Below are 12,267 nucleotides of genomic sequence, written 5' to 3' on the forward strand. Positions count from 1 at the left end.
TCTGGGTGTTATGGTGGAGTCTGTTGATGTTGGTCTATGCTCCAACATTGTTGATTCACAACATGACATTGAGTCATGTATGCAATGTCAGGAGACAGCAGTGGGGGCTCTGCTAGGAGATGTGGATATAGGTACTATGGGCACCTCTGATGATTTGTTTGAGAATGTTGCGAGCTACATTGAGTCTGGTATTCGGAATTCTGCACCAAACACTTAGTGATGACTCTAAAGAGTTTTTGGATGAGTCCCAAGATCGACATATCAGGGACTTACTGTTGAGGATGAGGCAGAGACATGTGAGGAGCTTGATACAACTAGAACTTCCACTTCTTCAGATGAGGTGTTGGTAGAGGTACCAAGTAGTTGTACCTCGGTTACTGATGTGTGTGAGGACGGTAGCACACATGTTCACAATATTGTGGTGAGCAGTCCAGACTTAGTTTCCTATCATAGTCCAGTTACTACATCAGAGAGCTTACATAGGAGTCAAGGGTTATAGAAGCATCATGTGTCCAATCAGTTGAAGGTGAGTGATAGTGACATCTCTTCAACTCTTGAGCATTATGATGCTATTCATTAGATGTTAGTTGCATCTAATTGAGAAGCTCCTATGTCAGATGAGCATGGTGATGGCAACTTTTCCATAGCAAAGGTTCATTTGCTTCAAGAGGCCATTAGGATCTTGAAGCATAATTATTCACAATTAGTAACTGACAAGGATTACCTTCTTGAGTGGGCTAGCACCTATTATGAGACATTGTTAGGGAAGGAGGAGGTGGTTGAGCTCACCCATGAGCTTGAGGTAACTGTGGTCTCACTACAACGTACTCAATTGGCTTTCTAAGAGTCATAGTCACATTTGGATGAGGTTACCGTGGAGTAGGACCCTGTTCAGCCCACGCCAGCCCCAGACCCAATTCAACTTCATATAGTGCTAGTTGGTGATGAGTTTACTTCCACGGGTAGGGAGGATGGATGTGGTAATGAGGCAAATACATCCGTCTGGTATATGTATGCAGTAGAGACAGAGGAGATGAGAGCATCAGTAGAGGCTTGCGGAGTGATTCTTGTTCCGCCAAGTTCTCCAATAGTTAGCATGTCAATGGTGGACTCTTCGGAGGGATGTGCATCAGATCCTGACACTACTCCATCTTCTTCATAGGATTTGGGTAGTTGATCACTTGATGTGGGGACGAGCTAGCATGGGGATTTGTTTCCTTATGTAAGAAACAAATCTATTAGTTCATCTCATACAGTCGGTAGCATTGGACAGTTGGCAATGCCACGATTTCAAAGGGATCATTTGTGGATTGCATAGGAGCAAATTGACACTTCCTCATATAATTTCTATTTTATATTATTGTCCATGGAGTAACTACTTAAGAGTTCGGATTTGCAGGAGGGTCTATACAGAGCATCTGAGAGCACTATCATCCAGGCTCTCGTGGTATTTGATGATTGGTGGGAAAGATTGTAGAGACCTTGGCTACAATGCTTTTCCACAGGGATTTTGTGGTTGAATTTGCTGAGAAGGTTGCCTAGGATCTTGCCCAACCAATTGTTTGGAGTCAGAGATTAGAGTCATCTCTTGATTCCTAGATTAACACTAATGACCCTTTGATGGAGATTGGGGCTTTTTACCTACATTACACAATAATTAGTGTTCATCATTTCACTTTTGACCCACAGATAGAAGATTTAGTTTTACGCAGGTAAGGGTTGGCTCCACTTTCATACCATCCTTTATGGGATGGGTTAGCACCATCTTTTGCAAATGGGATCAGCGGCTGCAAGTTAGATCACTTACAGTATCAGCACCCCCAAGACGGCTTAGCAGAGGTTGGAGAGGGTGGTAGTATCACAAGTACCTATGGTTCCTACCAACTCCACGATGCAGTTGGATGTGAGTGTTAGTTGTATAGGGACTCCGATGTTGACAGAGTTGGTGCTTTGGTTGGGTCGAGTTCCAATGAGTTGTTTACTCGATCAGCGCCTACACTTAGTTTTCAGATGATTCTATTATTGATATCAGTTATTGGGCTAACGGTGCTACAAGAGTTGATTGGGCACAATAGGGATATTACACCCTTTTACCCTTGGGATCCGAGTGGACTATGATGTTCATTTTTGCTCTAGGATTGCTTGGTGACAATCTTATGGAGGGAGGATTGTATTCTCCTCATTTTTAGCACGTTCCTGTAATTGGTTTGGTCGACTCATCATTACAACCCTCGTAAGATGATGGTGGGATTTGAGGATCTCAACTGTGGACTTGCTATTTTTAGTAAGGTGGGTTGTTTCCATATTTGGCAAGAAAGTTGGTGGTGCTAGCAATTGGTCATCATCTATATTGGATTGAGTTATGTAATTGATGGATTCATATTTATTAATTATTTAATGAGGTTATATTATTATAAAGGCACTTCAAGATATTAATGTTATAAATTGGAATTGTGAAGGTGAAGTTTCTTAAGTGAAAAGGGTGAAGAAGAAGCTAAGTGTCAATTTGTGTTATAAAAATGAGCCCATTTGTGAGAGAAAGGAATCCAATTGTTAATTACTTTTGTTATTTTCTAGGTGAGAGTTTGTACTGAGTTAGTGAATTCAATCAGCTGCTTAAGTATAATGCATTCGGACTAAGATTTTTGGTGTCTTCTCATGCTGTACTAACTATGGCTAAGAAGAGAATTGATTAGTGTTATCCAATGCGGAGATATAGTGGATTTAATTACGAGTTTAGCAATTTAAAGTGTGGTTGTCTTCCATATTGTAATTTGTTGTTATTGAGGAAGACATTGGAGCTGGTAGTTTATGATAAATTGTATTTGCATGAGGGTGTTCTGTACCACTGGAATTTATCATGACAATTGGCGTCAAGTATCTAGTTATACTGTGGTAGCTGGCGGCTGCAAATGGCCATTCTTACCTACTATTTCAAGCGCCTAAGTGTTTGATTGTTGAGGGCTTATGTATTGTGAAAATCTGGGAGGTTTAATCACAGAATATTGGCACTAGATCACAGAGGAAACATCTAATTTGGGGCAGACTTATGGTATACAATTTGGCCTGCATTTAGATCATCATCTATCACTCCAGATGGCCTGAAATTATCAATCAAGCTTTGTGAATTCCTACTTGTATTGTGTTGTGACAGCATTTTGTGTCCAAGTTCACCTAGACTGGGACGTGACAAACAGGAGGGTTCTGAGATTGCAGTGTCATTGCTAGGCAAAATTCTTTGCCACAAAATGTAGCCGTAGATGTGACTGCCATGCAACTTTCGGCCCATCTAGCAGTCGCCTGGGAATTACCTGGTGCTTGACATCATTGTAATTTGTGTTAGGCAATAGTTGTGTATAGAGCTATCAGATTTCCACAATCCATTAGTATTACTATTCAGTTTCTGGATTTGATTGTGTGAATGATTTTTATCATCAACTTTTCGGATCATGTAGTGTGATCTGAAACATTGATGAACATCCTGATGATGGATCACGTAGTGTGATCCGAAACGTTGATGAACATCCTGATGATGGATCACGTAGTGTGATCCGAAACGTTGATGATAAAAATCATTCACACAATCAAATCCAGAAACTGAATAGTAATAGCGTGAAGTTATGCAAAATTTAGGAAGTTTGGTTGGCATTAATTATAGTTCATTTCAGTATTATGGCCATCTTGTTGTTAATTGTTATACTGAAATTATAGAGCAAGTAGGGTGTACTTAGATACCGGTGTGCTTGAGAAATGCCCAGGTGCGTGTGTTGCTACTTACTGGTGCACTGGTGCTTTTGGGTGCCTAGAAAGCATGCCCAGGCACTGTGGGTGCGCTCGAGATACTTCCAAGAGCACCAAGGCAGTACCCAGACAGCCCTGGGCGCATATGGAGAGGACCCGTGATTTTTGGATGCCCAGTCACTTAAGTTACCTAATATGCATGTGCCTAATTGATTTTTTTTAATTCTATTTTTGCTCCCAAACCAACCCTAAAATGTCCTTAAAAGAGGTCATTCATTGCTTATTCTTCTCATTTTGTTTGCAACTGGACTCTGATATATATATATATAGACACACCCAAATGCACCTAAAATCTTTATAAAAAAAATGTGCGTGCATCAGCACCCTACACCCACATGGTGATTTAAGTTGATGGAATAAATTGCAAGTTCCCAATTGCCGGATTTATCAGAAATTGTGATTGATGACATAATTAGCTATGAGCATTTATTTGCATATTCCGGTATTGTGTTTGAAATTAAGAAATATCAAATAAGGATTTAGTGTGAACCAGTAGGGTTCATTACAAGAATATTACTTATAACAGGTCAAAATGCAATCACAATATCAGTTATTGTGGTATGACAGAATAATTATACTGCTGGTGCTCTTTTAATGGATGTGAATATTGGTATTTTATTGCAGACTTTATCTCGGATATATTTATATGCTTGGAATAGACATATGCAATGTAAATGAATGTTTTTATCTATACAATTGACATACAATATGCCTGCAATAATAAACCATATTGCAAAGGAGAAGAAATGCAAAGGTGAGGAGAGGGCAGGGGGGCAATGATGGGGGGCAATGATGTCTTTCTAGGCACACCACTTCATGAGATCAATTAAAGACCGCATGAGGCCAAGGGGAACAGTTATTCCGCTATTAAGTCTAGGGTTGAATTAAGAGTATTCTATTGCGATCTTCCCTCTAAGCCTATATGGGTTAGTTATTGAGGTATTTAAGAAATAGATTCGCAATCATATGAAGGACAGTGTGATGGAGGTGAATGTGTACACGCTCTACTAGATATGCCACCTCATGAGCTTGGTTGCAACCACAAGACCAAGAGGGGCAGGGTTTCCATTCTTGGGCCCAAGGTCGGAGATAATTAGGGCACCTCGTCATCTCTCTCCTACCTCAACCCTCATTATGTGCTATAAGTGTATTTCTCTCTTAACCCTAATGAATGTACTACATGTATTATGACTATTTTATTAACTAATTTGGTTGCAGGTGCCAATACATGCTAATCTTATCTTATTTCTAGGTTAGAATTATATCTTTGACTATATTTCAATTGGGTTTTGTGAATTTAGGGAGAAATCCAAGGCAAGCTAAGAAATGGACATTACAAGTGGTATTAGAGCATCATCCTGCTAGCCTAAGGGATAGAGAATAGTTAATGCAACTAAGTCAACAAGCTTTAAGGGCTCTAAAAAGGGAAAGAAGATTATAAACCAAAACAACACGAAAAATTGGAGAAGAATCAATCAAGGGCCTTTATAGAAAAGAATGAACAAACAACTCAAGCCTTGTTCCACCTTCAAAATATAACCAACACTCACAAACCCAACCAAAGACATGAAAGGGAGGTCACCCTTGCCAATCTGAAAGCAATAACATGGCCATAGTAGGGTCAACCCCAAGAACAAATGAACCTCCTTTCCTAACTTGGGAAGGGTCAACAAGGGAAAGGGAAGAAATCAACAAGCCTAATTTAAGGGAGCTCACCCAAGATTATGCAAGGTCAGACCCCAAGGTCGAAGGAAGCATGTCCTTCACTACATATTATGAGCAAGAAAAAAATTCATACAAGTGGTATTAGAGCATCATCCTACTAGTCTAAGAGATAAAGAAGAGTTAATGCAGCTAAGTCAACAAGCTTTAAGGTCTCTAGAAAGGGAAAGAAGATTATAAACCAAAACACATAAAATTGAAGGAGCATCAATTGAGGGCCTTTATGGAAAAGAGTGAACAAATAACTCAAGTCTTGTTCCACCTTCAAAATAAAAACAACAACCACAAACCCAGCCAATGACATGAAAGTGAGATCATCCTAGCCAATTCAAAAGTGACAACATGACCATAGAAGGGTCAAACCCAAGAACAAATGAATCTCCTTTCCTAAATGGGTAAGGGTCAACACACGAAAGGGAAAAAAATCAACAAGCCTAATTTAAGGGAGCCTGCCCAAGAATATGCAAGATTGGACCCTAAGGTCAAAGGAAGCATATCCTTCACAACATACTGCGAGGCATAAAAAAAATTCATGAAAGGAAGAGGAACCAAGACAGCCCTAATTTACAACACAAGATAGGGAAATTGACCATCCCTAACCTTGAAGGATCGGGGAAAACCATGGCTCATGCCTAGATCCAAAAACTAGAAACATACTTAACCTTTCGTCTTCTGATAAAAAGGAATTCCATCATATTTTCCATACTACATCTAGAAGGGGTGGCACATGACTGGTGGCATCATGGCCTAAAGACTCAAGACCATAATATTATAAAGACCTCTGATGTTCTCAAAAGAAACTTATTGAAAGATTTGATCGGACTCACACTGAATACAAGCTATCAACCCCAAATAGATGGCCAACCTGAAACTGTGAATAAATAGCTAGAAGAATATTTGAGGAACCATGTCATTTGGCAGCAAAATAGATGGATCAAATGGCTACATTTGGGAAATTATTGCTACAATACCACCCACCGTGTCTATAGGAATGAGTACCTTCAAAGCATTGTACAGGTACGACGCCACATCCTTTGGTGTCTTAATCTACTAAAAAACTCATGTGTCAGGAACCAGAGACTTCATACAACAAGATGTGGATATCATGAATTCATTCAGAAATATCTTACACCAAGCACAAAACCAGCAAGGTTTATAAACAGGAAAAGAATAGGATGAACATTTGAGGTCAAGAAGTTGGTCTTTCTAAGGCTACAACCATATAAGAAATCATCCATTAAAGTAAGCAGGCCTGAGAAACATTAGTTCAATTTTATGGGCCATATTAAATCTTGAAGAGGGTAGGAGAAGCTTCTTATGAATTAGAGCTACCCGTGAATAGCAAAATATACAATGAATTCCACCCCTCTTGCTTCAAGAAAGTATTACAGCAGCACATCACCTGACGTCCAGAGTTATCACTATTAGATAATGAGGGAAAGTTGATTTTAGAGCCAGAGATTATCCTTAATGTGAGAGAAAAGAGGTTAAGGAACAAAACCATCGAGGAATTCCTAGTCAAATGGAAGGATCTACCTGTGGAACATTCAACTTTGAAATGAGCAGAAATATTTGAGCACCCAAACCCTAAATTGCATGAGGACAAGCAGAATTTGAAAGGGGAAACCACTCTCAAACCCATTGATAATATATATGCATGAAATATAACTTAAGTGTAAGATTCTTTTTTTATACTTAAGTTTATATTTCATGTATATATTCTACTGAAGAGAGTGATACTAACTTGAAGACAAAGATGGGGAATCAAATGATACATTTCATGTATATTATGGGATCATGAACCAAAACAGCATTAAAATGGGTAAACCTGTGTAATAAAGTATTGGTTGGAATTTTGAGACCTAAACAAAAAAAATCAGTTAGGCTAAGTCTAAGAATCGAGATTCACTTGAACGTAAAAAGTCTAGTGAGTCTCACCTAGACTTAGCTGAGTCTAAGTCCAAATTCCCTAGACTCATCTCGGGTTACCGAACACTCACTTAGCCTCAGCAAGTCTCAAAACTGTGAATAATAGCTTAGGTTGACGTATTCTTCATGATATGGACACTTGGTAATAGCTAATTTATTCTTTCCTTAGGGTTTACCCTAGGGTTTCATTCATCCTTTTCATAAGAATTTATTCACTCAGTTGTAAGATAATCTCCCAAACCAACTCCCAAAAATAAAGATGCTATAGTAGACAGCCTGCACCAATAAACCCACCACAAAGCAGATGCAAAACAGGATTCATCACTGGCAAGAACCAAATCCCAAACTTTAACCAACACAAAGTTTATATTTCGGCTATATTGAGTATAGATCAAAGTCTGACCAGAATAGAAACATTATTGCATATATCTGTAAAATACCTTTGCAACGCTTCAAGCTGAGTCCTATGAAAAGTTATGACATACAGAAGATTGTCCATCAACATTCTTTTATGTCTGTCAAATGGGCATACCTTTAATTTGGATTCAAAGCCTAGATGAAAGAATGTGGAAAGTCACAAACTATGTCTTTACAAATAAATTGGAGTTCAAATATGTGATCAAGTCTAGAAAACAAGAAATCCCCACCACAAGAAATTTTTAAGAATCCATATCCACTGCCTAAAATCATTGCTGCACTAACTTGATAGATTAGGTCTAACTATGATTCCCTCCCACTGCACCAGGCCCCACTCTATATAATTGGGTGGGGATTATAGTTCTAAGGGGCCAGCTAAAATTCGGAACTTTACAATTCATCTACCACCTTCTCTCTAGAGAAGTGACCCCTAAATAAAAGAATTTTACCAAATGTCCTTCAAAGTTGTCACGAAGACTCTATGCACCAAGTGGAAGTAAAGGACAGTTTGACGATCTCTGCAACTGAGGCTCTAAATCATTGTGACAATTGAGGGCAAAATCCAAAATTTGGCAAAAAAGAAGCCTCCACATAAGCAATATAAACATAACACAATCGTATGGAAAATACCTTCTCGGGCACCCAAACACGATATATTTATTATAGGTGGAGGCATGGCCCAATATTTTTAACCCTACTACCATGGCATGGGAGACTATAAACAGTAGTTACTCAATGAACCATAATTAAATGGATTTATTTACTCTAACAGAAACACTCACAACTGGTTATTAATTAGGTTGAAAAGCAGGCTAACATAATGGAAATAAGCTTTAATAATATCCTCCATGAAAAGATGATTGTGTCAAAGGACTGTTGATGAGAAAGACTTGGACAAAATCAGCAATAACAGAACGAATTGGAGTTTGATGATATATTGGACATCCAGCCAATGACTTCATTTAGCAAAAGAAATGCTTTAGCAAGGCAATTGTGGAGGAGTTTGCAGTGAACTGTCCCATGTGGAATAGCTATCCTCATCTATGGATGGAGACTAGTTTAGGCACCCGCTGTGAGGGCATGGAGGTAACAAGAATAAAATAAATAAAATTGATTAGGAAAAAAATGTTGAAGCAAGCTAGAGCTACCTTGGAGGTGATTAGAGAAGACAGTTATTCAGCACCATAAGGATTGGGATACTTCAATATGTGGAGATGTTTCGTGTGAATACCAGAAAGGAGATGAAACCCACAAGCTGTTGAACATGTGTTTGGCCAGCACTAAATTAATGGACACATAGTAATAATGGTTAGGCACTCTGATTTCACCGGGTCAATTAAGAAAATTCCAAAACTTCAGTAACCTATTACCCCATTTATGCAATGAGATGGAATGCAAGCCTGACCAAGTTGTTTGGTTTATTCCCATACGGTATGTCAATTCTCATGCAAATGGATGTATCACTTCCTAACCAGCATCACTAATATATCTTGTTTGGCTCCACCAAAACTTGTGCAAAATATAGTTCAAGTATCAGTATCTTGCCCCGGTTTTACATGTTGGTCATTGTGCTCTTTATAACCACACCACACAGTATCAGCAGCCTTCTTAATTTGGCACTTACAACAATCTGAGATCTGTAAAGCTTGCAGTTCAAGGATTATATGGCCATTGGCAAGCAGACCACACATTGTGAACTAAGTTTCGTATTATTGGATTGTTGTACTTTGTAAAGATACTGTGCACTAAGTTAATTAAAATGAAAAGCAGGTTTCGAATTGAAAACAAGCATCACTAAAGCATTTGAAACTTTCTCACATATAAAGCATATAAACATCAAATCCAAAAAAATAGATATTAACTAGTCAGAGAAGAACTATAAGTAACATGCTAATGAAAATGACTCTTCATATGATATGTTCCACATTTATATTTAAAATGACCTGGCAGACAAAGATAGATGAAAGTCAGGGATGTATTTGATAGAAAAATGCATCCATTGCTCGTGACATCTAAGTTATCTCATAAAGAGAACTTACAAAATCAACAAAAAAATTCTATGTGCCTATTGTTGAGCAGTAAGAATGGGCCACTTACAACAACCAGTGAATGTGGTAGTAACATAACAGACAAGGCTGAATGCATTTCTTCGGTTAATTTGATGGAATACATACCCTTTGGTTGTGCCAAGTAAACCAAGTGTTTTCCCTTAATAAAAATCCCCCATATCAAAAAGCAAAAATGAAAATGAGAACTGATCTAAATGCCTATGGTTGACTGCTAATCAAAGACTACTTAAGAAGTGTGGTGATAATCAAATGGATGAAGCTGGACACAAAGTGGGGATGAATTTGATGGTGTGGTAGTAAAACAACAACAGATGAAGCTAAATGCATGTCCAAGACCAATTTGATGGAAGTGATACTCTTTGGTTATGGCAATGAAACTGTCCATTTATCCTTTCAGAAGAAATCATGATCTCAATGGAAAAGAAAAGTCTAAATGCCTATAGTTGAGTGCTAACCAGGCACCACCTACTGACTGCAATGGTGATCCAATGGATGAAGCTGGGTGCAAATTGGGATGAATTTGATGAAAGAGATACCACGTGGTTATGACAATTAAGCCACCAAATCAACAAAATAAAATTAGAAATTAATCTACTTGTCTATCGTCGAGTGGTAAGAGAGGTCCACTTACAACAATTTCAACATATCGCACCATCGAAACAAAATACATCTTGCTAAATGCTCACCCTGCAGTCAAAATCTCACCAAATAGTCGTATTGAAACGGGGATGAATTGCGAGATTATGAATTATGTTTAGCCCAATCCTGAAATTAGGAATACATGTGTAGCCCAACTCCTCCGGATAACTATAAACACACTGGAATGTAATTACAACAATGATAGCTATGCCCTCAGAAATGTGACTTGATGTAAACTTGCAGGTGACAGATTCATATTAGCAAAGAATCCCAAGTTCAACACCCTGAAGTGAATGTCGATTTAGGCCAGATGCAAGGTCTCAGAGAATTAGACAGAAAATTGTTAAGCTCTACCTAGCTAAAGATCGGATTTAAGCAGCATTTCTCAAAAAGATATAGCACAACTACACGAAGAATTTTTAGTTCTCCAGAGAAACCCAAAATGTATAGTAGAATGGTGTTCATGAACAGAAGTCGGGTAAGATCCACATTAATTTTTAAGATGAGATGTACCACTCGGCAATGCTTTCATCAGATAATAGGAGTGAGCTAAAATTTCCTGTAATGTATTATGAATTATCAAAGAAAGAACAAAATCAATCATTCCGAAAGAAAGCAGCTAGATATGCAATTGAGTAGTGTTCGTACCTTAAGTTGATCGTATAACGCTGAAGGAGTAAGGGAAGCCAAAGTCATTCTTGATCTGACTTGAGATCTAATTATTTTCTGCCGCAACAGATACTGCAATGCCACACAGTGCAACGGCCAATTTCTAGTTCTCTAGTCTTTCTCGGGCTAAAGCTAACGACCAATATTATTAATATTAATGTAGAAGGGCGTTTTTCTGGTTTAAGCATAAATTTCCGCTCTGTCGCCTGAAAACATTTTAAATGGTGGTAATGTCTAAGCTTTAGTAATTCTTTTTAAAACGTACAGTTTTCCAGTAATCTCTAATTAAGTTACCCTATTTCTTGATTGACGGACTTCTAACCCTGTTTAATTTATTCATTCATTTTTTGTGGGTTTCTTTCTTCATTTCATTTAAATTATTTTAGGCTGGGCTTTCTTGCTCCATTCATGTTTTATCTAGCATTTTGTTACATTGTTATATGTCATTTTCGTATTTAAAATCAACTCAATTTTGTTTTTATCATTTTTCTTAGTTTGGTATATATTAAGATATTATAAATATAATTTGTTAGTATAATTAAATATTTATTAATTATACTTTATTTAAGTTTATTTAGGATAATGTATTATATAGTAATTTGTCTATGTGACAGTTAAGAGTTTATATTTGTATTGGTATTTAATGTAGGACAAATTTCACTTTAGGTGGTGATATTATCATGTTTCACATTATGTGTGAGATCCACATTTAGTGCACGTATCATATTATCATCCTCTACATGTTGCACATACTACGTTGCATAATGGGGTATGGTCCACATTTAATAGACATGTGATTTCATCTTGTGTTGATGATAGATTATTAGCTCCTTATCATAGTCTCTTATTGTCTTGCCTATATAAACAAACTTATTATGTATATTTTAATTATGATCATTAGCAATATAATCTTTCTTGCATCTTGTTTGCAATTGTCTTGTCATTCTTTTGTGGAAGTTATTTTGGTCTTTTATTTGATCTTTGTGGGTGTTGCAAAGTCACCTAAACCCCCAACAAGGTA

General features: G+C 37.7%; 1 protein-coding gene across 4 annotated transcripts in view; it reads right to left on the reverse strand.

The window, feature by feature from the left end:
• Positions 1-11,475, reverse strand: part of LOC149565577 (2-dehydro-3-deoxyphosphooctonate aldolase) — a 257,795-nt gene extending 246,320 nt beyond the window's left edge. For all 4 annotated transcript variants that reach the window (XM_089819099.1, XM_089819100.1, XM_089819097.1 and 1 more), the window contains exon 1: positions 11,226-11,475. In XM_089819099.1, coding sequence (XP_089675225.1) covers positions 11,226-11,273 — 48 coding nt within the window. In that variant the 5' untranslated portion in view covers positions 11,274-11,475. The remainder of the gene's footprint in view (positions 1-11,225) is intronic.
• Between the last annotated feature and the right edge of the window lie 792 nt (positions 11,476-12,267).

Source organism: Cupressus sempervirens, chromosome 3 (assembly GCF_028749045.1).
Source record: "Cupressus sempervirens isolate cs-2001-9-10 chromosome 3, ASM2874904v1, whole genome shotgun sequence".
NCBI classification, from domain to species: Eukaryota; Viridiplantae; Streptophyta; class Pinopsida; order Cupressales; family Cupressaceae; genus Cupressus; species Cupressus sempervirens.